Here is a 24,701-nt window from a genome sequence, read left to right on the forward strand (position 1 = left end):
AATAAAGACTGTAAAGCTGCTTTAAAAAAGCCAACTTAACTTTCCATTACAGAAGGTTTCAATCAAATTGGGGAAGAGAGTTCTTGACCAGTGGCACTACATGTCATTTATTACCTAGAAATGAAACATTAAAAAGGCAAAATCTCTCAGAAGTTACACTTGAAGTCAGGTTGTTTGCTTTCTGTCATTGGGATATGAAAAAATATGCTTTTCTTTTGGATAAACTGAAAATATTTTTATGAGATTAACTTAGTTTTAGGAGAATGTAATAATATGCTAAGGGAATAACTGGAATTTTTACCCTTCCCGTTTTTGAGAAACTAAATGATTTTGAGAAACAAAATATCTCTTTAGTTGGTTTTGAGGGTGTTGATTGGTTCTTTGAGGGTGGGAGGATTCTCTTAAACTTTGAAGTAGAAGGAGACTATTCTTTCTTTTCCTGTTCAGAATTTTTGGATTTGATGAACTTTTTGTGAAATAACAAAAGATAGGTATTTAAAAATAGAAAAAAAAATCACAAAGTTGAACTAATTAGAAAAGTAGTAGGGAGGAGGTGAGTGTTAAGTACTTAGGTGAGCATATTTGTCTCGGCAAATGCTCAGGTCCTCCTCCTGTAAACAGAGCTGGAGCCATATGCCAAGCTGTCCGTTGTCCTAAGAAATGAGAGGAGGCTGAAGAAACCCACAAAGAAATATAAATAAAGGGACAAAAGAATAAACCAGCCACATGTCAGAACTGACATCTTCAGTGATGCGTTTATTTAGATTGAGGCTTCGCAGCGCTCTTGGGGCCAGATGAGAAGTAGAAAGCCCTTCAGGTGACATCTTGCACTGTAACCAGACGGTGACTGGGAAAGGATCCGTGTGTCCTGTTCGGTTTGGGTGCTCTTGAAGAAGTTGGATGGAAGCCTGGCTTTCTCAACTGGTGAATATCATGAGCAAATATGCTATCTTTTTTATATTTGTTTTCTTACAATTGCAGCATATTTATTAAAAAAAACCCCATGATATTTGAGTATTAGTTGATGTTGAAAGTTTAAAGCTTTAGAGTCTTTATTTGTACGCTTTACATTGGAGCTACATTTCTGAAATGTATTGGCCTGTGTTGGATGCTTCAGTTGGAAAGAGTAATGCTTGTTTTCAGATTTTATTTATCTTTTTAGTTTTAAATATTACTTGGTAAACCCCAACGTGCTTGTTTTTATTATTTGAACAAAAATGCAGTTCTTGTTAAGAAAAAAAATATTTTAAATGGATTTTCTTGTGTAAACCACTGTAAAGTGATTAAAAGTGATAAGCTCTTCAAAAGGCAGTGTCTTACCGTATTTGAATAGCTTACATTCTAATTGGTTTTTAAACTGTGTGCCTGGCTCACCTGTGACTTTTTATTCATCAGCATGTTTTGCTACAAGGTAGTGTGTCTTGTAATCTGCTCACTTTTTGGTTTTAGAGTATTCTCTTAATACATATTCTGTTACTTGCTATTTCTTTATGTTTTCAGTGACTTGATCAGCTTTTTGTGTTATAACAAACTTTTTTAAAAGCTTCATATTATATTTGCTGGAAGAGAAGTTTGCTTTTGTCTGTCTCTGAAATAAAAATTTAAAGGAATGTCTGTAAATTATTTTTAGGTTTCTATGAAGTCGAAAAATAAGATCAGGTTATTTCACTGCATTTGTCCTTTATAATGAGGTTTGTACCTTTACCTTTGAATATTTGGATTTTTAGGCGGTGTGGAACAGACTTTTAGTCTGTGGAACAGTAACTTGAAAGTATGAAACTGAAAAGGAATTAATTGAGTTTTGGTTTGCATTCAAGATTTTGTTAAAGCAAAGTGTGTAAATGGAAAAATAATCTGGATCTGTCTCACATATGCAACATTGATTTCCAGCTTGTTTTTTGTAGTGATTAGTTTGCAGCTTTATGTAGAATAGTGGGTAAGCCTTTATAGAGGATGTCATTAGTAATAGAAAGGAAAACTTTCACCTTTAACAAGATTTTGTCTTCTGTACAGCTTGCCCAATTTAGGCAGCGGAAGGCACAAACTGATGGTCAAAATGGATCAAAGAAGCAGAAAAAGAAGAAGAAAACAGCAAACATCAAAGATGAAGAATCAATACAAGATGGGATTGAAAGTGATCGATCTCGAAGTGAGGAAATATCCACATGCAGCAGTCGAAGGGGAGCAGCTGCTACTGCTGACTTTGCTATTATCAGGACTTTGCATAGTGGAGAAATTATCAAACACACCCAGGCTTACACCATTGAGGTAAGTTTGTCTCAGGCTATAAAATGTCAGTTTTGGGGGTGAGTGGGCATAAAATAATGCATTCATTTTGAGAGTGGGAATAAGGAATTGGATTAAAATTTGTATACTATTTCCTTTCTTTTTCTACCTGACTTAGTATGTCCAGAGAAGACACTTTCTGCATGCCTGCTGGCTTAATTTTTTCTAATTGTAGTCAGTTCCCTGTAGAGTATTGAAAGTGTATTTGTACTGCTATCCTCCTTAAATGTGCATAAATTAGTTTTGTTTTATTAGATATTGCAAATTGAAGTGGATTGTTGATCTCTGCATTTATGGCTACACCAGAATGCAAAACTAAACATCTTTCTTGTATTCATGATGTAATTTGAGTTGCTCTGGTTAGTGAGGACAAAGATTGAATTTAGAAATCACTACTTAGAACTGGGGGCTTAAGAGATTGAAGAACAGTTACTCCACTTTTACTGCTTAATGAAATATAATCCTAATTGCTATTGGCTGAAAGTACATGCTCTGGGAAGTTTGGAAGATGGTGTGTGACATATACTGGCAGTCCAGTTTAGTTCTGAGTGGACATGAATTCATGTAATGTCATTCCAGATAGAAGGGACAAAAAGGCTGATGTTATTTACAGAATTACTTACTCCATTCGTGAAACCAGTGCTTCTGAAATGACATGAGTGGCATTCTAAGGAAGCATCTCGAATTAGATTCCCAGCTCTGTGCAGATGAATACAGTAATTTTTGAGAGATATGGTACAGATGAATGCTCTGCATTTTGACTTGCCAGTCTTGTACTGGGATAGACCATTTGTAACCATTTTGGGTCCATTATTGAATTTCCAGCAACTGAGGACTAACTAAGAAATTATACTTTTTGAAATATTTTTGCATTTTTATTAAAACCTCCAAACTTAGCCTGGTGGAGGGGCAGGCAGACTAAATCATACATGCAAATGAAAACTTGTAAAGTAATTAATCCGTTTATTTTACAGTTTTAAGCCTATAACACATTAGATTAAATAAGTCAATAATACATATTCACTATATCAATACACTAGATATTTTGAACCTTGTCAGTATGTGCCTTTAGTATGTAGCTTTTAATTCCTGAAAAGCTTATGTTAGGGATTTAGAACTGTTTGTAGTAACTCAGTAAAACTGTCTGTTCAACTCAGATTTTCCTGTTGGACGTAAGAAGTTTGCTAACAGAATAGCTATTTTCATAGGTGAAGATACAACTTTTTTGCCTTCTAGGAAAAGAGGAAGATGTACTTTACGAAATTAATCAGGTTATCTACAGCCAACAAGAGAGCACTGCTAGAGAAGAGAAGTGTTTTGAGAGAATCACTTAGACTGTTGTTTTAATAATGCAATGGTCTGCATAAATATGACAACTGTATGAAGTCATTTCCTTGGTCAAATATATTTTTGAAGTTACAGATGGACTCTGCTAATGTATTACCTTTGCTAGGATAAATATCTCTACTACAGTTGGAGAAACAGGGTAAAGTACAGGGTCACAGAATAACTTTGCTTAAAAGGGACCTTCGAGGTCATCTAGTCCAAATCCTGTGCTCAGAGTGGGTCTAATTAGATCAAGTTGGTCCTAGTGGCCTGTGTTGGCCTCTAAATGCATACAGTACAAGATATAGATGATTTTAGAAATGGAAAAAATACCTGCACTGCAGTTGCTAAAGATTGTATGTATAGATATATTCTTAAGATGGGGTATGATTTTTCTGAGGTCTGTCTTACTCCCAAAGTAAACTATGGAGATGCGCTGGGGTTTCTGGTTTGTTTGTTTCTTTTTTAAAATGTAGCTTTAAGAGAATAAACATGGAAATCAGGTAATTTGTAATTTGACTGTTGAGTTACATAGTGACCAGTATTCACTTCCAAAATAAAAAAAAAAAAAAAAACACCCCAAAGAACACCCCCCTCCCAATTGGGGAAGCATTTTTCTTTCTTAAATGTGGTCTCTGGCCACCATTCTCATACTGCTTAAATAAATACTCAGTATTCTGTAGTTGGAAGGTGATTGCCAAAGTCTTTGCAGTATTAATAGAAGAGAAAAAACTCTGAAAGTGTTTCAGTGAATCTCATAATTTACTAGTTTAATCTCACAATACTGTGCAATGATTTGGACAGAGAGTCTATATTACAGTAATTGGATTGGAGCTTGCTGAGTTGAAATGACAGCTAGTGTAATAGGCAGTTTCAGGCTAATCTCTGCAGTGGAGAATTACAGCTTTGAGCTGTTTGCTTTTTCACCCAACATTAAGTCGTTGTAGGTTGCTGTGTCAGAGGAGTGAGACAGGATTACTGGGAGCATTATGCAGGATCATTTTCTAGCTAAAGTTTGATTCTACTTATTTATTTCATCTTTTACTGGAACTGATATTTAGAATTGTTCTTTCTGTACCACAAAATACAGACTCAGAACATCTGATTATACTTCCTGTCTGTCTAAAAATCTTGGTTGGGCTCCTCTGTGGTTGTTTTGTGGGAAGAAGTTTATCTCCCTGCAGTTCTTCTAGTATGATTTTAAGTCCCCAGTGGACTTAAATGTCCAAATACAAGCAAAAAATACGAATATTTTTTACTCTTACTCAATATGAATATCAGAAAGTGAAATAGAGGTACTCCTCTGGGAGCTTATTTCCCATATGAAGGCAGAAGAGTTTCTTTTCAGAGGGGACAAAAGTGTTTAGAGTATGAAGAGGGTTTTTTGCAGTCATCCATTTCCTTCTTTTTTTTTTTTTTTTCCCTTCTGTGTTCCTATGGGTGGATTCCTCTATCCCCCTGTACTCCTTCCAGTCACAGAAACTAATTGGAAGAACTCTGGAGGAACTCTCATTGTTTAGCCGTTATATTTTACCTTCCATCTGAACTACTTTTTAATTTCTCAGGTGTTCCACCTACTGTTGGAGGAACAATTTACAAGATTTCTTAGAGAAATGCCAGTTGGTATTTATTGGTGAAAGTCTCTTGTCTCATGTTGATTGCTTTTTGTCTTGTTTTCACAAAGAGAATATTTTTTGTCTTAATTATGTTGCACCCTGATATTTTAGGTGTTGACATTCATAGTGTCCTTTTCCATATAGAAGTAAAAATAACCTAGACCACATTATATGAACTGGAATCAATTAAAAATCTTTGGTTTAGGATTTCTTCTTTTTGTGACTAAAAATGGAGGAAAGCAAAAGCTGCTTCTAAGGTAAATACTTGCTGAGATCACCTTTTCTGGGAAGTCTTGAAAGGATGCATTAGAGCACACTGCTTTGTAAGAATGTCCTAATGCCAGGAAAGTAAAAGAAATTAACCTGTGTCACCGTGAAATTGTCCTTGAGTCACCTGGATAGTAAAAGCTATTATGCAAAGCTGCTTAGAAAAGAAAAGTTCAAAGTTCTGTAATGAAGAATACCTGCTAATTGACTAAGGTTGGATTAGTAACTCGTCTTTTGTTTTTCAAAGGTCAAATCCTTTTGGTAATAGTTTTAAAATAGTTTAACTGTTAACCGAAGTAGGTGGTAAAGTTTATACCTCCATGTTTATTGTTTCATTTCTATAAGGTATTCCAGTTGTCAGTGTCTGAGGTTTTGACATATATTGATCAGCAAGTGATTTAGAAAGAGACACTGTGTAGGATTCTTAAGAACTGATGAGGACAAGTGAGAGAAATAAGAAAGTATCTAAGCAGTGTGAAGAACAGAGAGGATGCCTCAGTGAGAAAAGGCGTAAGTGGTGTATGTGATAAGACATTCCTGTGATGGAAGTATGGAAGTAAAGAGCAACTAAAGACTTTGACTAGAAAAGAGCTATTCTGGGATGTACAGGAGGAATTGAAAAAAAAAAAAAAGGATAAATAAAATACAGTAAAAAATAGCCAAATCACTTCAGATAATATAGCATCCATTGAAACATGTTTTGAAATTGAAGAATGAAGAAAAATAAATGTTTGGAAATAGTCTGTTCAATAGTAAAGTCGGTGCCACAAGAGAAAGTAATAAATTCTCAGCAGCATATGGTTCTGATTGAAGCTAGTCATCCTTCCCATTCACCATCTGGGCAGAAAATTGCCAGGATAAGTTGCCAATTTTCTTCAATTTATAGGATGACCTCTGGTATTATGCCTTTCTTTATCTCTGTAAATAGTGATTTACTGGCACAGAAATCACCTGTACTGGAGTATGGTCTCTGCAATTACAGGGTATTTCATTTTAGATTAACCATTTATAAAGCCATGTTACCAAAGAGTAGAAACCTAATCGAATGCTTAGTTTACCACTGTTGATGGTGTTTTCTGATACCATCAGAAGTTTACACACTGCAGAGTTCAGTACCTCGCTGCAGGTTATATTCAGGTTTGACAGCAATTTATCTCCCCTAAAATGCACTTGGTTCAAATTTGATTATAGTAATTTGGTTTGGGTCATAAATTACCAGGACATTTGAATTGAATGGTTTTGATATTAGGAGCTAAGGAAGATGTGATAAGGCAATATGAAAGAATAGCCCTTCATATTCAGAATATGAAGTTCTACCAGTATTAAAGGCCAATAAGGTTCAGGATGACCTAAAGAGAGGGTTTTATGTCTGGGATATTCTGTTTACATTCTCTTTCCCTCATTTCTAGTCACAGTCCCCTTAATAAGACTGACTCGTGATTCTCTGTGAATTGTAAGAAACCCATCTGAAAATGTACCAAGTCATAATACTTGGTCAAGATACAACTTGGTGAAGAATTAATCCATCCTTTTGTAGTTACATTTTTGTGACAGTTTTCACTGAAATCATAAAAAAGTCAGTAGTTTCCGTCAGGTAGAATTCTGTTCCATGAATATTCTGTCTATACCTTCATCCATTGCAATTCGAGTAGTTGAGAACTGGATATCAGTTCTTGCAAAATGTTTTATTGTCACCTATGGAAGTTTTCCAAAGAAATATGGAAATCACTTTTCAGTTTTTGTGGCAAATTTTGTATATGAATTCTTTTGTGAATCCTGGGATATTGTTTGGTGTCCAGTCTCCAAGAACATGACTTTTGAGCAGTGCTTAACTGCATAGAGAAACAAGTTACTCTAAAATGGGCCTGCTGTATTCCACAGGCTACTCTTTTTTTTTGTGTTATCTTGCAGTATTTCCTCTGAAATATTGGAACTTTTTAAAATTTTCTGAATGCTGTTATCATTAAAGATACCATCTGCAGAATTGATGGAAATAGTTGCCTATAAAGAGTCCTTGAGACGTCTCTTCAATGTGTTTTAACAATCAACTACACTGTCAGTGAAGAAAATGCTAAATAAGATGTTAAAGTATTTTGCCAGAGGAGGGTAACTGTTTGCAGCAAGAAAATGCTGTGGGATGTAGTTAATAGAATATGTGCAACACGATTGTTGAGGGTGTTACAAATACCTGTTTCAAATTCCATGAAGCATTGAGAGAACTGATAAATAGCCCTTTTGGCACTGTCCTGTCAAAAGATTTTGTGTTGCTTACAGTGTGTAGTAAGCATTTTTTTAAATTATTTCCTTTGGCAGTGGACCCCTGAGGCTCATATGGGCTATGTAAAACCTAATAACTTTTGTTGATAAAAGAAGAATTGAAGCATACAGAATAGGTGGCTTGATAATGGAGGAACCTGGATTTTGAAATAAAGTTGGTCAGGTCTTAGGAAGTAACATAGCTGCTTTGAGGGCCAGATGACTGCCTGCAAAATGTTGACTACTTGTAATGATACAGATTCTGATAGTGAAAGAATAACATGAGGTCTTACAGTGTGGGGTCTAATGTGTGAGCTCATAGGATTTAATTCTTTTAAACTGGTTTTTAGCAGGATTTGGATGATCCCCTTAGCACAGGAGATGGTGCATTTAACTGGAGTTCATTTGACCATCTTTCTGTCTTTAAAGTCATAGAATCCCTTGGCAAAAACATACTCCTTTGAAAATAAGCCTGACATGACTCAATATAAAATTGAGACAGATTTAATGTGAGGCTGGCTAACATGTTAAGAGAATTTTGGACAAGCTTGATTATGTGCATGTCATTTTTGCCAACGTAGTTGTAACTCACAATTGCACTTCTCAAGTTTTCAAGTTTTTATTTGAAGTGCACTTAGTCCATGATAGTGCACCTTATAGACATAATTTGCTTTTCCCAGGAACATGTTAATTCTCAAACCTGATACAGTTTATGTAGTTCATCAAGATACACTGTGTTTCATTCAGGTGTCTGCCATGGCACATGTATGCTCAGTTTGTTAAGGCTTCGTTCCTTAAAATTCCTCTACTTCATTAGATCATAAGATTTGAGTCTTTATCCATTTGTCTTCCCTTGGTTTCCACAGAAACTGAAGGATGACTGTTTGTGTAAAACTTCTAGTTAACATCAAAAGTCTTGCATGTATGAGGATGGTGTTCCGTACAAGATTGTGTTCTTAAGCCAGCGAAGTTCCTAATTAGGTAAAATTGATATAGTAGAGACAAGTTGTTTTCATGGTACTTCTTAGTTCTTTTTAAAAAAACAAAAACAAATCCCAGGAAATTACATTAAATTTCCAAAATATTGTTCTGCACCTGTAGCTGTTTGAAGATTTTGTCATGTAGTTATAGTGTTTCTGTGATCACAGTTCACCAAAAAAATAACTTTATTAAAGCTGGGATTTCAAGCAAGTGAAGGCAACCTTTGCTGTACATATACTCTTAACAAATCCATGTATACCTGGGTGTTTTCAAATACTGTAATATGGCAAATGCCTTGTTTAGTATTTTTAGAGTGCCATCATTGTAAATATTTTAATATTTTATTTTAGCCGGAAAGTGAAATTTCCACCACAGTAGAAGATTACAGTTCTGAGGTAAGACTGAAGTAATGCTTTTCCTAGCTTTTCTTTCAACCTTTTCTCTTACTTGTTTGCTGCGATGCTGTGCATTGTTTTTCAAAAGGAGAAGGAAAGAAAGAGCAGATGTGATATTATGGACAAATCTGTTGCATGTTATTGCTGGTATGATCAATGTACCATTAAAGCAAGCATTATTTCAACTCCATAATGGGATGGCTACTGGAATAAATAATGCAGTACATACATAAACTGTTGTAGCAATGTCATCCTTAAGGTCATATTAATGCTTTGTATTCCCATGGTAGTGGCTGTGCATAATCTCTGCTAATTTTCTGTGAGAGACTATTTAACAAGTTGATTACATTTTAATGAATTTTAAAGTAGCCTTAGTGACTGGCTGAGTGTCAGTCTGCTGGTGGGAGATGATGAGTGATTGCCTGTGTATCTCTTCTTGTTTGCCTGGTTTGTTTTCTTTCACTTATTAAGCTGACTGTATCTCAGCCCATGAATTTTAGTTGCTTTTGCCCTTCCAGTTCTCTCCTCCACCCTGCTGGTGGGTGAGTGAGTGAGTGACTCGAGCAGGGGCTTAGCTGCTAGCCAGAGTCAGCCCACACATTGGCATCTGCAGCTCATCTCTGGCACACTGAAGGGTAGTTGTGTGTGTGGAACTTGGATACAGTCAGATAAACCAGTTACGTTTGTAAGGAGTAAACTACCTCATGCATAAATGTCAGTCAAGAACATGCCAGCAAGAAATAGCCATGAAATGTCTGAATACAGTGGAATTGGTTTTAGTTTGAAAATTTGATTTTTTGGTTTTAGTTTGAAAATCTAATTTTTCATGTCTCAAACAATCACTTTGTGTAGGGACAGTCTGGGTTTTATTTTGCAGTTCTCTGTGTTAAGCACTTTAGGACAAACACACACAGAATCTTAAGCTTGGCAACAAGTAAGGGGGGATGAAGTAAATCAAATTAATCTCATTGCTGTTTGCCATCAAGAGTGGCACACATACTTGTGAAAGAGTGCTATGACCATAGTGCACCTTTTTAGAATATGCATCGCCATGTTATGTGGTTACTTTTAAATGGAATTTGCAGTATGTGAAGAATGTACCCTTGAAAACAGTTGACAATGTCATTGGTATTCATGTATTTTGACAAGTAAGATGTATTACATATATAATGAAATATGATTAAATTCTGATCCTACTTCTGAGGTGGTAGGAAGCTGTGCTGGAGACTGATTTTAAAAGCTGAAGAAAACATGTTTGCCCAGGGCAACAGGATGCAGAAAACATCTGGCATAATGCCTCATGGTAATTGTGGATGTGTTCTGCTTTTAGTGTTTTGGGCTTCAATTTCAGTTGAATTTAAAGGTCTCATGAAGTTTCACATCTAAACATTTCATTCTTCAAAGATTTCCACAGATAACCTGAAGAGGATATTAGGGAGCAATTTTTCAGATACTGAAGACATAGAAGAATAGAATTACAGTTTGAAAATTACTTTAAAAATTACAGATTCCCTAAAAAATGCAATGACAGATGCATTACTAGGCAGTTCTTATTCTTGCAAAAAGACTTTTTACCATGCTGAGAGTTATTTTTTAATACATAGATAGGTGACACAAAACTCATGAATAATACCAAGATACTGGCTCTGGTGAAAAACAAGCTCAAGTGATCAGATTTGCCATCTTTTCTAATAAACGCTTCTTAATTACAGTTCATTATAATTAGTTGGTATCTGAAATGGGGACGTAACACATTTAGGAATGCAGCTGTTTAGGAGCTGATATTTCAATATCCTTTATATCAGCTGTAATGTTGTCTTTATTATTAAAAGCTCTGATTCCATTCATGGATACACTGTAAATAAAATTATCTGAAGCCTTTTCACTTGAAGAAAGTGAGAATAAATTAAACTTTGTCTGTAGCAGCATGATTATGCAAATATATAAAATATTGTGCTTATGGTTTTTTTTCAAATACATTATTTCCTTTTGAGAGTGCTAAGAACATCTTAGCATTAGATTAGATTAGAACATCTTAACATAGATTAGAACATCTGTATTATTTTTAGTGGTTTTGCCAGGTATTAAGTTGAATTGTGGTTGTCATGCTTCAAATTCAAATAGGTTGTAAATCATTTGTTATGTTGTCATTGATAAATTAAATCAGATGATGTTAATTCTTCAGCACCTTCTCTTGAGGAATTTATAAAATTAAATTATAAGATCTCCCTCTTTAGGAGATTTACCAGACACAAAATTATAAGGCAGTACAGTTTTTTAAGCAAAAATGATGGTATGTTTATATAAGAATTCTTGTATTGAAGGAACTTTGTTTAAATGCAGTTTTGCTCAGCCACCTTCCTAATACCTACACTATCAAGGTAGTAGCTGAGTGAAGACTGGTAAATATCCTTCATATGACCAACTTGTCTCTTGGGAGAAATTCCTCACTGTGAGCAATGATGATGCCTACCTACATAGTCTTAATTTATAATGGTGGTTAGCTACTTGAAGTTATTGTTTGAACTCAGAACTAAGGGAAGTTGGGCTTTTTCCAGCAGCTGGAATTTCAGGGGATTTTATAACTGTGTAAGGTAAAGTTGCTCCCATACATTTTCCATATGCCTCATTTTATGGTATAACTTAAAAGCTGTTCCATCTGATTTTTTTCCTCTCTTCTTGACTCTCTTTCCAATTTGCAAAGTATATCTCTGAAAAGATGGTTAATATGAAGTCTAGAAAGTTGTTTATTTTTATAAATTTTAATTAAATTCTTTATGTAAACCTTAACTACTGCATAAAGAAACCTGTTGCTGTTCTGTTAGTATATCGAAAAGTATATTAAGCCATGATATTTTAAAAAGTCATCAATGGTTCTCCTTCAGGACTTACTAACCTTAGTTACAGGATTGTAACTATTTAATCACAAATGGAAAATGGCTTTTGTTTATGGAGTATAAACCTTCCCCCTCCAAACTCCCAAAATACACTGAAATTCATTTTCTCAAGTTTGCCTTATTGCTAATTATAGATCAGTTTCATACAGTCACTTGTGACATAACAAAAAAATTGAGGAGAGGCTAAGAACATTGATAAGCTGTGTTCAAGGTCTAAATATTAATTTTTAGGAAGGAATCAGGTGTCAAAAATGTACAAGAAAGAGTGGAAGGGGCAAGAAAACATGAAGTAGTCTTGCTAGTCTGTTTCAGATAATTCTGTATGTTTCTACTACCAAATCAAACAAGTCTTTTAAGGAGACCAGTATGTATTGATTTTTGCTGAGCATGAATTTATTGTTTATCAAGGGAAATCTCTGTAGTAATGGTATTAATTCTGTAGGTAGATACACATTATATATTATTACTGCTATTTTTGAGACACAATTTCAGGTGTTCCAAGGTGTAAGGAACATTAAATAGGGTACAGTGATTTCATAAATGTAATTCTGACCTCTGGTGGCATTTGTCGTGAATCACTGCCTTAATTCAGTTGTGGAAGTTGGTTTTCTTTGTGTTTCTCAGAAAGAAGGGTCCTTTCTTTTGCCTTAAGCATATGTATGAACTGATGCAATAGAAATGAAACCTTAATTTTTAGCCAATAGACTACAGATTGTATTTTACTTTATAATACTAAATAATATTTCTGTGAGTTATTTTGAAAATGCAAAGAAGAACAATAAGACAGAATGTCCTTTGAGAGTCTTTGGTAATGTTCACGTGTTTTGTGTCATTCATTCACCAAAACTGTGATTGCTGAGTAATGTATTGTAAAATTTAATCTATTCTTACTTTGTGATTATTTGCACATACAATTTTATCCAGAGCTCTTGTTACTTCTTGGTTCCATTATCTTAAAATGATACGTGGTTTGATTCTTTCAATGTTTAATTGTTTCCTGGGATATGTAACTAAGTACATCAAAAGTAATTAAGGCATAAGAATGTTTCAGTTTTAAAGGTGAACTGCAAAGCTTTCAAAGAAGAAGTTATAAAAATCTACATTAAGAGTATTTACAGACTTGCAGAGGATCTCTGAATGGGTAAATCACTGGGACTGTAACTCCAAGTGGAGTCCCTGCAGGCCTTGTTTAGCCATCTACTAAACACTCAAGTTGGCATCTGAACTACTGAATTCTTGTATTTCAGATAAGTGGAAAATTAATTTTGAATTAAGATATTTTGAAGCTAATAACACATTACCAATTGTCTTTCTGCTCTTACAGAGCAGAACTTGTCATGCCAGGAGTTGCCAGGCTGCTCCCAAGGTTGCCCTCAACACAGCACCCTGCCGTAGCTGTCTGGGTTTTTTCACAGATTGCAGTGCAGTTTTTTGCCTTGTCATGTTTCCACTTGCACTTTGCCAGAATACATGAGACTTTTGAAAGAAGAAGGTATCAGATGAGAAACAGCATGGAGTACCATGTTACTGTGTGCATCACTTTTGTGATATGGAAGAGTTATGCTCCCATGAAATGGAGCAGGATTTCTGACGTTCCAGACAGTTGAATGTGTGTAGCAAAATCCCTTTTATAAATAGTTAAAGGTCTTTTGTAGAATTTTCAGCTGCTGAACAGTCTGGAATAGCTAATGAGATAAGACTTTAGTGCCTTTCCTCCTAGGTGTTGTTATAAAGTGTCTTTGATAGTTGCACATAGCCATGATTCACTGGAAGAGAAGTGTATCCACTGTGGTAGAATACAATGGTTGTACACTGCATCCTTTTCTATTGACCCTAAGTAAAATGGGAGTTACAAAGAGGAAAGGAAGGATTTCATAGTAGTTTCTATTAAACTACTACTGTTATTAATCTGGGACATGTGACAAAATCTGAATAAAGATGTTGGTGCCAGGCGCTGTGTAGACATTTGTGTGTCTGAACATAGAGCAAACATCTGGCAATACACAAATGATACATAGAGCCTCTGTGAGTTGCTTGGACTGCTGTTAGCTGCAATTTTCTTTATTCCTGCCAAACTAAGGTGACTGTGGTGACTTCTTTTTACTGGGAAAATCAGAAATTGAAAGGGCACTGTGTCAGCTCTGCGAATTCTCTAATGCAGATTTACTCATTCGCCTAATGCAAATTCAATGACTGTATTGATCCCATTTATAACAGTGCACTTATTGATTTGCTTAGGCATGATAGTTATTTGTAAGTAAGCCCTGATTTAGTCTATGGCAGACATCTGCACAGTACAGTTTCTTTTTTTTCATTTAAATATAGTATTTGGGTCTGAAATACTATAATGCCTTTCCATTTCTACTACCATTATTTTTGTTTCAGGCTCTGATGTAATAGCGAGCTCTGAGGAGAAATGCAGCTGTTCTTGCTTTCTCATTTTTGATCATTGGTCTGCTGTTTTAAAAGCCTGCCTGTTTGATTGTTACTCATGTGTACACAGCATGTTCTTTTAATTTTTTTTTTTTTTTTTAATCTATAATTGCTATTTTGGCTTGCACTTGCCTTTTGGAGATACTTGCTGGTTTTAGTTTGAGCAGTCAGTAGAACCAAAATTCTCATAGAAGCTAAAAGGATTTGCCGTGTTAGGTGAGTGAAAGAGGAATTATTTTCAAATGTCTTAAGTCAAATGTATAATTTCTGCTATTCTTCAGTTTCACAAAATTCATTCAAATTGATGATGAAAGTCTATGATTCTGCCTTTCATCCCCTATCAAGAGTTAGGTGACTTTAAAAAAGACTAAAACTTGTAGTGTATAAAAATCTTTCAGAAAGCATAACTATGTTTAGTAATATATAAAAATATTAAACATATAATTTAAAATGCAAGAGTGCTGTACTTCATTAATTTAAAAGATAAAGCTTTGCATTGACCTTTAAATCTGAATTCCTTTGTTTTCTCTAGATGTTGATTGGTAATAAGGTTTTTGTTTTGAGACAATAGTATTTATTTTTGCAATTTTGGATGTTTTACCTGTTATCTATGCTTATTTTGATGCAGTTTGCTACATAGAAAGCTATTTTGTGTTTCAAATTAAATAAATCTTTGTAGCATGTAACATAACAATTCCCGTGGGTCTGCAGAAATTGCCACGTAAGATTCAAGTAAGTGAGAAATAGAAATCAAGCATTATTTCAAATAATATATTTAGAAATTGTCTTTATACAGGTAAATGGTTGCAGTTTTGTGACAAGAACAGCTATACCTGCAGACTTAATCAGGGTACAGTATTGCAAATTGACTCGGAATACTAATGGAGAATACTAAACACCTCAATTTGTTTTGAACAAAAACTGTGTTGCTGATTAATACTTTATTTTGCATGCTGTGCTCTGCATCTGCATTGTTTGCTATATTAATATAGTGTATCATTAAAATTGAAATGCAAATCTGTTTGGTCCGCCTATTAAAGCTAAGGTTATAGAGCACAACTTGCAGAACCGTTTTGTGTCAGTACTTTTAAGGTGTGAATTATACTAACAAAGGAGGTTATCGTGGCAATAAGATCTTTGATGCTGTATTGTATGTTAATGTTCTAAAGTGGCATTTGGTACAGAATTTGATGCTTGACTGTATTTACTGTAATAAAACATAAAAATTGGTATGTAAAGGAACTTGGATTGATTTAGGAAGAAGAATTTGGAGTTGGAGACATTCATTCAGAGCACGGAATGCAGCAGTCACACACACAGCTAGAGGTGACGGAGAATCAATTGTCTGGGAAGCAACAAGAGATTGAAGAACTAAGCAGAGAGATAGAAGAAATGAGGGCAGCCTATGGTACAGAAGGATTGCAACAGGTATAATTACCTTATGTTGCTTTCTACTTGCTTTTTAGTTACATGCAAAGATGCAGAGCCTCACTGCAAAGAGTTCACATTAATGGTAGCTGTTCAGAATGCACTCAGTGTGTGATATAGAATTAATTACACATTATTTCTTTAAATCATATGCCATGTGTTCCGTTACTTTGAATGGCATTCCCATTGTGTGTCCTTTTTCTCTGTATTTTGTGACTAAAATTGGAATTGTCTTTGCAGTGAGTTTCTTCAAATTAGAAATGGAAAGACAGTTTTCTTCAAGAAAAGCCCTAATTCTTCTCTACTTATGCCAAGACTTTAATGTTTTCCCATTCTTCCAAGATCAAAAAACCTCGGGTTTTACTCCCCAAGGAATAATATAACCGAACCAAAATATATTTGTGTGTCAAACTTCACAATGTGAAATACAAAAACAACAGTGTCAGAATGTTCTATTTTAAAACACCTACTGATTTGAGTTTAGAGGAAAGCATTTCTTACTTTAAAAATACTATTGGATATAAACTTAAGTTTGAAAGTAAAGAATATTCTTCCAGTTTAAGCCAGTGGTGCAGTGCACTCAAGTCAGTGCTTTGTTGTTCTTTATGTCTTACTTGTCTCTCTCCGTATTTGGATTCAGGTCATGTCACTGTATTTTGCTATTTTTTTGCAAAGTACTATAGAATAAAAAAAATACCTGTAATATTCAGTTATTTTTGCATCATTATTACTACTATTACTATTATTACTGTTATTTTAGCTGTGATAATAGATGTCATTTTATCCACCCTAGCACCAGTTAAGTGGTTGCCCCAGAGGAGGGAGTTTATTATTTCTTTGTCTGGTGTTGAGTTTTAATTACTGTGTCTTGTATCTGTGTGCTAAACATAATAGTCATAATTATAGCATAATAAAGAAAAGAAATGTTACTAATCATTGTAACTATTGTTAATTTTTCCTGAAAGAGTAGAAAGTGAAAATGTTTTCATTTTTTAAATGGCTATAATTACATTTTTTAATATAAAATAAAAATATATGAAAACAAAATTGAGCGTTTTTGGGTTTGGGGCTGTGGTACAATAATATTTTAATAGTTGCAGTGTATTTTTTGTGTGATAGGGGTACAGTGCATAGTATCTCAGTTGAGAAATGCATATGGTTTGTTTTTCAGAAGAAACAAAATACTTGTGAAAGGGGAGTGGGGAACATAATTGCGTGCTTTTGTGTGCCTGTTTGTCAAGAACACAGATTGAATTTTAAAAGTTGGAAATTTTATAACATGATATGCTTTGGAACTGACATATTTACTTATTCAATTTCATTGAACAGATGCAAAAGCAAAGGTGTAGCACACTTAAATTCCTGATCTGTTCCTAATTTTCTCTGCTATAACAAACATTTAGGATTTCCTGTGCTTTTAAAGTAGGAGTTGACTCCAGTATCCTAAGAAGAACTTTATCTGGAAGCATTATCACGTTAACAACCAACATTCAGCCTGTAACTCAGTGAAGTTTTTTTGGGGAATATTGTAAACAAAACAGTTACAGAAGATTACTAATGGTTTAAAAAATTTACAATATGTAGAGATGAGACTTCTACTAGCCTTAAATGAGTTCAAACTGAGAAACTTTATTCTGATACATGATTGTATAAATGCACACAAAACTACTGCCAATCAATACTGTAGAATTTCTGACTGCTTGAGTGTAATCCTACAAAAAATTAAAACCGTTGGCAAAGAATTTTTTGTACTCTTATAATTTCTTTATCATTGCAAGTTACAAAAGATTCATCTGTTAAGTGTGCTGTATCCGTTTTGCAGCTTGAACTGCTTTTCTCATGTAGTTATGAATGATTTCCATGGGTTCACAGTGTAGGATACTCTGTGGTATCTATTACGTGTTTTAGTACAGTGAATGCTATTTGTTACACTTTAAGTGAGAATGATATAACTTGCATTTATTGTGGGAATAGTGTGTGGATATGATTAGTTGTACAAAACTGCTGAAACTCTATTTCTAGATATTCTGGCTTCCTTTATGATGATTTGTTTATGTGACCGTGCTGTTTATTTTAAAAGCAAGTTATATATTTAACTAATTATCCTTCTTAAAAGTTGAGATTTTTCTTATTTGTTAACTATATTTTATGGAGAGATCATGTATTGTTCAATGAAGGGGAAAATCTCTGTTTCTGAAATTTTTACAAATAGAGTTCATGAAAATATAAAAGCTCTACTAGTGAGGCACCTTTTAAACAGAGAGGTTAGGGATGACTTATTCCTACTTAACGAAAATTAGCTAGTATTTTTTGACTGTGGTTTTCATGTGCATTAATAATTCAAATTTTATCTTTTACAGCTGCAAGAATTTGAAGCTGCTATTAAAAAAAGAGATGACATTATCACTCAGCTCACTACTAACCTACAGCAGGCACGGAAAGAAAAGGATGAAACTATGAGGGAGTTCTTGGAACTTACTGAGCAAAGTCAAAAACTGCAAATTCAGTTTCAGCATGTAAGTTATACAGCTACCAACATTTATTTGGGTTTGACAATAGGTGTCACTTTGGAGGCTCCATAAATAGCTACTTCCTGCAGAAAAAATTTTTTGTGCATTTTTCAAGAATCAGCCTCTTTGATCAGCATAGAGCAGCAGTCATTTTCCTGGTCCTACAGTTGTTGTTACAGTACCTGCTTTATTGTAGTAATTAACTATAAAATAATAAATAATAATCTGTTTTTTTCCCTATTATGGGGTAGTAGCTTCTGATAAATACTGAATTATGTCAGTTTCCTGGGGAAAAACACATGGGTAATCAGTTCTTAGAGCTTTCGGCAGAAGTGTTCCCTTCAAAAATGAAATATCCAGCCATCAGCTTCCTTAGGCCACAGTTTCACCTTCCAGTTCTTATATTTTTGTATAAAAGATTCCTTTGTGGTGTTATTAAAAGGTAATTTAAATAACAAAGTGAAGCTTCAGAAAAACATTTCTTCTAAAAAGCATGGTGATTGAGGTGCCACAGGCACATTACAGTGTTGCAGTTGAATATTGTAGTATTTCATGCTGTTTAAGTACATTATATAGTTTATTTTGAGGTTCAAGTGGATTATATTCGGAAGCCTAGGATTTTATTATTAAAAAGTCTGATTATGGGCTCCTTAGCTGCAACTAGTTAGTTTTACTAGATAATGATGTATCTGAGACACTGCTGTTCTATATTAGCTTACCATGAATATTTTATTAATATGAAATACCTTTTCATTGGTTGGCCATCCCAAATGAATAAGGATGTTTGATGAGTAAGGATGTTTCATCCAAAAGAACTTTGTGATCTCTGGGCTTCTGATGTGGAAGAAGAAAGTAAAGATCACTATTTCTGTGTGTAGCTGTTTCTGAAAACAAGCTGTTTCTGAAAACCTGATGGATTTTAGTTTTTATTTCTTTAAAATTCAAGTTGCAGGCAAGTGAAGCCCTAAGGAACAGCAGCCATAGTTGCACAGCTGCTGATTTATTGCAAGCCAAGCAACAGATACTGTCACATCAACAACAGCTGGAAGAACAAGAATGTCTGCTTAAGAATTACCAGAAAAAGAATGAAGAATTTGAAGAGCAGATTGCACGTCTGCAAGAGAAAATCGTGACATGTGAAATGGTATGTTCCTTATTGTAAGGATCTCTTTTCCTAAATGTTTTTCAGGATTTTGTAATTCCTTTGAAATAAAAAAGCCAAATCACAGATAATGAGTGTGCTGCATCGAATGCATACAACGATTTTAAGTTTGGGACAGTTTCTGTTAACCAACACATAGTATGTAATTTAAAACTGAGAATTTTATGTCAGTGTTATGTAACATTTTTAAAAAGTTACGGAAATATTTAGAGCAAATTATGAAACTATGTTTCATATGTTAAAATGCCTTCAATAAGTGACAAAATTTTAGAAAAAAAATTTAATTACCTACTTGAACATTCTTTGCATTAAGCAAAGAACGAATTTTTTCCTTTGTGTACTTCTTAAATTATCCTTTGTGGAAAACATTTCAAAACCACCTAAAAAAATTTAATATTATTAAAAGTGATAGAGACACTGGAGGTTGGAAAGAATAGGAGAGGGGCATAATGATATGGGTGGGGGAGGGATTCTCAGTTATTCCAAGGGTACAGGAAACCTCCAGATGAGGTCAACAAATAATTTATATTTATGTTTTATAACCAAGGAAGACTAAATAGCTAAGTCTGTAAATGTTCTTACATGTATGGATAATTAGCTAAAAATAAGAACATGGTTTTCCTCATTTTTTAAAGGAAAAACAGAAAAAAGAGGGAGAAGGTTTGAGTAAATTACAAGAAAAAGAAGCATTAGTTGAAGAGCTGGAAGCAAAACTTGGAGAAGAGGAAAAAAATTCATTTCAGCTAAAGGAAAGACTATCAGATGTCAACAAACTACTTGAAGAATTGAGAGAAGAGATTTCACTAAGGAATCAACAGATAAGTAATATGAAAGTTGAACTTACCACCTACAAACAGAAAGAAAGACAATCTTCTGATGAAATAAAACAATTAATGGGAACTGTGGAAGAGCTGCAGAAACGATGTCATAAAGACAGCCAGTCTGAAGCTGATATTGTGCAAAGAATGGAATTAGAAACACAAAGGAGATTGGCACAACTTCAGGCTGAATTAGATGAAATGCATGGCCAGCAGATTGTCCAAATGAAGCAAGAATTAATTAAGCAGCATGCAGTGGAAATAGAACGACGTCTTTTGCAACAGAAAGTAGAATTGGAGCAGACTTCAAGTCTGTGTTTTAATGAGAATGTTAACAAAGATCAAATGCATTTAATGAATCTTAAAATTAATGAATTGAATGTGAAATTGCAGAATGCTGATAAGGAATTGGAAAAAATGAAGCAAGAATTGTCACAACAGATGGAAGTTTCTGCCACAGAGAAATCTTTTCAACAAACTAGAATTGAAGATCTTCTTCAAGAACTGAATTTTTCAAGAGAGCAGGTTCAAAGAGCCAAGCAAACTATAGTGGATATGGAATGTAGATTAAATGACGCTGAAAAATATCAGTTTGTGATTGAAGATTTAAAAACTCAGCTGGCTTCTGCCTCTGAATTTAAGAAGGATTTGGAATTAAAACATGAGGCAGAAATCACAAATTACAAAATAAAACTTGAAATGCTAGAAAGGGAGAAGGATGCAGTTTTGGACAGGATGGCAGAATCTCAAGAAGCAGAATTAGAGAGGCTGAGGACAAATCTTTTGTTTAGTCACGAAGAGGAACTTTCCAGGCTTAAAGAAGACTTAGAAAAAGAGCACATGGTCAACATGGAAAGCCTTAAACACAACCTGAATATGCACCATAAACAGCAGTTAGATGAAGTACAAAATGAAATGAGTCAAAAGATAGAAGCCATGCAATATGAAAAGGACAACTTAATCACAAAGCAAAATCAGTTGATTTTAGAGATTACGAACCTGAAAGATCTACAGCAGTCTATTGTAAATTCTAAATCTGAAGAAATGACGCTTCAAATCCATGAACTGGAGAAGGAGATTGAAGTGCTTAGGCAAGAGGAAAAAGAGAAGGGTACCCTTGAACAAGAAATACAAGAGCTGCAACTTAAAACTGAGTTAATGCAGGAACAAATGAGGGAGAGAGAAGATACCCTTCAGAAAAAATGTTCAGAACTAGAAACACAAAATAATGTTCTTAAGGGGGAAAATGAAACTCTAGAAGAAAAATTAAAAAATATGTTGGTAGGCTCTGAAGAAAACATGCTTTGTAACAGTAGTGTTAGCTCTAAGATGGAAATTTTGGATTTGCAGAAAAGAATAGAAAACCTGATTACTGAAAATGAGCAACTTAAAAACCAAAACAGTATCCTCCAAGAGGATACTGAGAGGCAGAAGAGTGCCTTTTCATTGACTGAGAAAAAACTTGAAGCTAGCTATAAAGAACTACAGAAAGAATGTGCAAGTCTTCTGAAGGCAAAAACTGATTTAGAAGAGAACAAGAAAAAGCAGGAAGCTGAATATAAAAGCAAACTCAAAGCTTTGAATGAAAAAATCTGCCACTTACAGAGCAATAGACCAGTTTTATTTAAAACCAAACCTTCTAGTTTTGAAGGGAGTAAAGAAATAAATGTGTCCAGGGAAGACATATTTGAGGCTGGAGAAGTTGTTGAGAAAGATGCAACAGAACTTATGGAAAAGCTTCAGGTTACTCAGCGTGAGAAGGTGGAATTATCTATGAGACTTTCTGATCTCTCTGAACAGTTAAAGTCAAAGGATAGTGAAATCTCTCTTTTAAATGAAAAAGTTAAGTCCTTAAACGATGAGAAAGAGCAAATTCTAGTAAAATGTAAAGAACTAGAAGTCACCATTAGTCATGTTCAGAGAACAAATAGTAGTAGTAGTAGTAGTAGTAGTAGTAGTAGTAGTAGTAAAGACTCTAAGAAAAGATGCTCTAAAGGAAAATCTCTGAAGACTGCTTCTCCAGCATCTGAAGGTAGGAATAAACCTTGTGGTTCAAGGAGTAAAGCTGGTGAAGGAATAAATTCAAGAGGTAATCTAAATTCTGATAAAGACTGTAGCCATCAGGTAGCAAAAAGGAAGGAGGTTCAGCAAGTGCTGAAACCAGACCAGCAGTCTGTTGTGGAACATTTGCATGGGATGCCAGAGAGGCTGACAGAGGAGACATCATTAATGGCTATTACACAGAATGAAAATAACCTTCAGCAGCAAGTGGATGCCTTAAAATCAGAACAGGTATGTGATGTAAAACAGTATAGAAAATACTGTAACTATGAAAATTTGTAGGAGCTTACACTTGAAAATTTGCATCATGTTTTTTCCAATTGGCTGCTTTGAAGTATAGGGGATGTGTGTATGAGTGGTTGAAAGGGTTGTGGCCAGTGGTTGAAAGGGGTTACATGAATGACCAGAATTACAAGTGTAGTCAATGTGTATGAGGATGCTTTTTGAATGAAAAAAAATACTCTTCCCTTGCATTTAATTAAATCAGCAACAACAAAAAGGTAAGAAAACTACCAGAGCAGTTTATATTTTGATGCAGTATTTCACTTACTTAAGTGGAACACTTAATTTGTGACATAATTTTTTATTCTGTGATTAGTTTTTCAGTTCTCTAAGTACTCATTCAAACAGTATAAAAATAATGAAACTTCATCAGTCATCTTTAACCAAACTTTTGGACTATCAAACTTGTGAAATACTAAAACTACATTATCATTTTTTTTTAATGTTTATGTGGTTATCACTTTTTAAGAAATGTATCTGGATGTGATAATCAGACTCCATATAGTGTGATTCCAACTATTCTCTGAAGTTTTGCTGGCACAATTTTGTTTGTATTTCTTTGCACTGTAAATTAATTGTAGGTAACATGGAAAGAATTCTTATTTGTCAATATAAATAGCTAAGTACTGAGTTACCAGTATTTAATTAGGTGGTGGAATCATAAATCTGTATATAAATTAAAATTTATATACACTGGTGAAGCTCAGTAGCATGCTGCAAGATGTATGCAACTAAGTGTTCTGTGGAAATAGATGTTAAGCAGACTTCTACTATTTTTTAAGCTTTTTTTTTTATATGTTATAAAAGTCAACCTAACAATGAACTTATAGCACCAACTGCTTAATATTGCATTGTAAGTCATTCACTTCCTAAGAAATAAAATTACAAGCAAAGCCACATTGGAAACAGTTGTGAGATTATTAAAAAGAGCTTTAGTTTTGTTATGGTTTGATTTAGGCCTGTTTGTTTGATGATTTGTTTTTAATAAGATTGTGATAAGGATCTTATAATTTCCTGCCATGCTACTAAAAATCATTGTGGTCCAGAGGTGTCTAAAAACCTTTTCAAATATCAGCTCTAGGTAGGTCCCTGTTGTCATATCCCAAACATCCTTTTTCTATAGCAATAATATCCCTAAAGTGCAGACTGGAACTACAAGCCTTGAAAATCAATGTTTTAAGGTCTGCTAATAATACAATCTTTTCTCTGTGTTCAGAGTACACTTGGTTAACTACTCTGTTAGTAATAATATTGCTCTTGGTTCACTGGGTTAAAATTGATTGGGATTTTATTGCTGCAAAATAGGAATTGAGGTGTATTGAGTTTTGTTGATTTTAGGTTTTTATTCTAAGTTGAAGAAGTGTCTTACTATTTTGTTAAAACTCAAATTTCCAAACTACGTGTATTTAAATTTACCATATGCATACTATATATACAGCATTCCATTCAACAGATTATTAGCCTCAGAAATTTCCAAAGATGGGTCTTTCTATTTTCTTGTTTCTCATTCTTTTAAATTGTGTCTTTATATTCCAAGACTGATTTACAGCTACAAATGGAAGCTCAGCGGATTTGCCTATCCCTGGTTTATTCAGCTCATGTAGACCAGGTTTGTGAGTCCTTGAAGGCAGAAAAAGAGAGTGCACTTTGCAGTCTTAAAGAGGAACTTGCTCATAATCATATGCAAGAGATGACTGATCTTAAAAGAATGCATCAGCTGGAACTCCAGACCCTGAAATTTCAACAAGCAGGTAATTTGACCAAAATTATGAGAATGAAGCTTTCTATGAAAAACAGTGTCTTAAAAAGCCCCAACCAAACAAGCGCAAGAATTTGTGCATCTAGCTGTCCAATAAATTGTTTTTATAGAATATTTCAAAGTGTTTTTTCAACAAATTGTTTACCCAGTAAATGCAATCTATTACTGAGGTAACTTGAAAAAAAACAGTATATAAAAAAATAAGGAATCAAAAGTATTACAAC

General features: G+C 34.3%; 2 protein-coding genes across 2 annotated transcripts in view; one reads left to right on the forward strand and one right to left on the reverse strand.

Annotated features, from left to right (window-relative positions):
* Positions 1 to 24,701, reverse strand: part of KRIT1 (KRIT1 ankyrin repeat containing) — a 410,476-nt gene that overhangs the window by 284,217 nt on the left and 101,558 nt on the right. The window lies entirely within an intron of this gene.
* AKAP9 (A-kinase anchoring protein 9) overlaps positions 1 to 24,701 on the forward strand; it is a 113,492-nt gene that overhangs the window by 22,961 nt on the left and 65,830 nt on the right. The window contains exons 2-9 of the mRNA XM_066317183.1: positions 2,014 to 2,268; positions 9,083 to 9,127; positions 15,254 to 15,307; positions 15,715 to 15,885; positions 18,246 to 18,401; positions 19,342 to 19,539; positions 20,193 to 22,667; positions 24,256 to 24,469. Of these exons, the coding sequence (XP_066173280.1) occupies positions 2,014 to 2,268; positions 9,083 to 9,127; positions 15,254 to 15,307; positions 15,715 to 15,885; positions 18,246 to 18,401; positions 19,342 to 19,539; positions 20,193 to 22,667; positions 24,256 to 24,469 (3,568 nt within the window). The remainder of the gene's footprint in view (positions 1 to 2,013; positions 2,269 to 9,082; positions 9,128 to 15,253; positions 15,308 to 15,714; positions 15,886 to 18,245; positions 18,402 to 19,341; positions 19,540 to 20,192; positions 22,668 to 24,255; positions 24,470 to 24,701) is intronic.

Source organism: Sylvia atricapilla, chromosome 1 (genome assembly GCF_009819655.1).
Source record: "Sylvia atricapilla isolate bSylAtr1 chromosome 1, bSylAtr1.pri, whole genome shotgun sequence".
NCBI classification, from domain to species: domain Eukaryota; kingdom Metazoa; phylum Chordata; class Aves; order Passeriformes; family Sylviidae; genus Sylvia; species Sylvia atricapilla.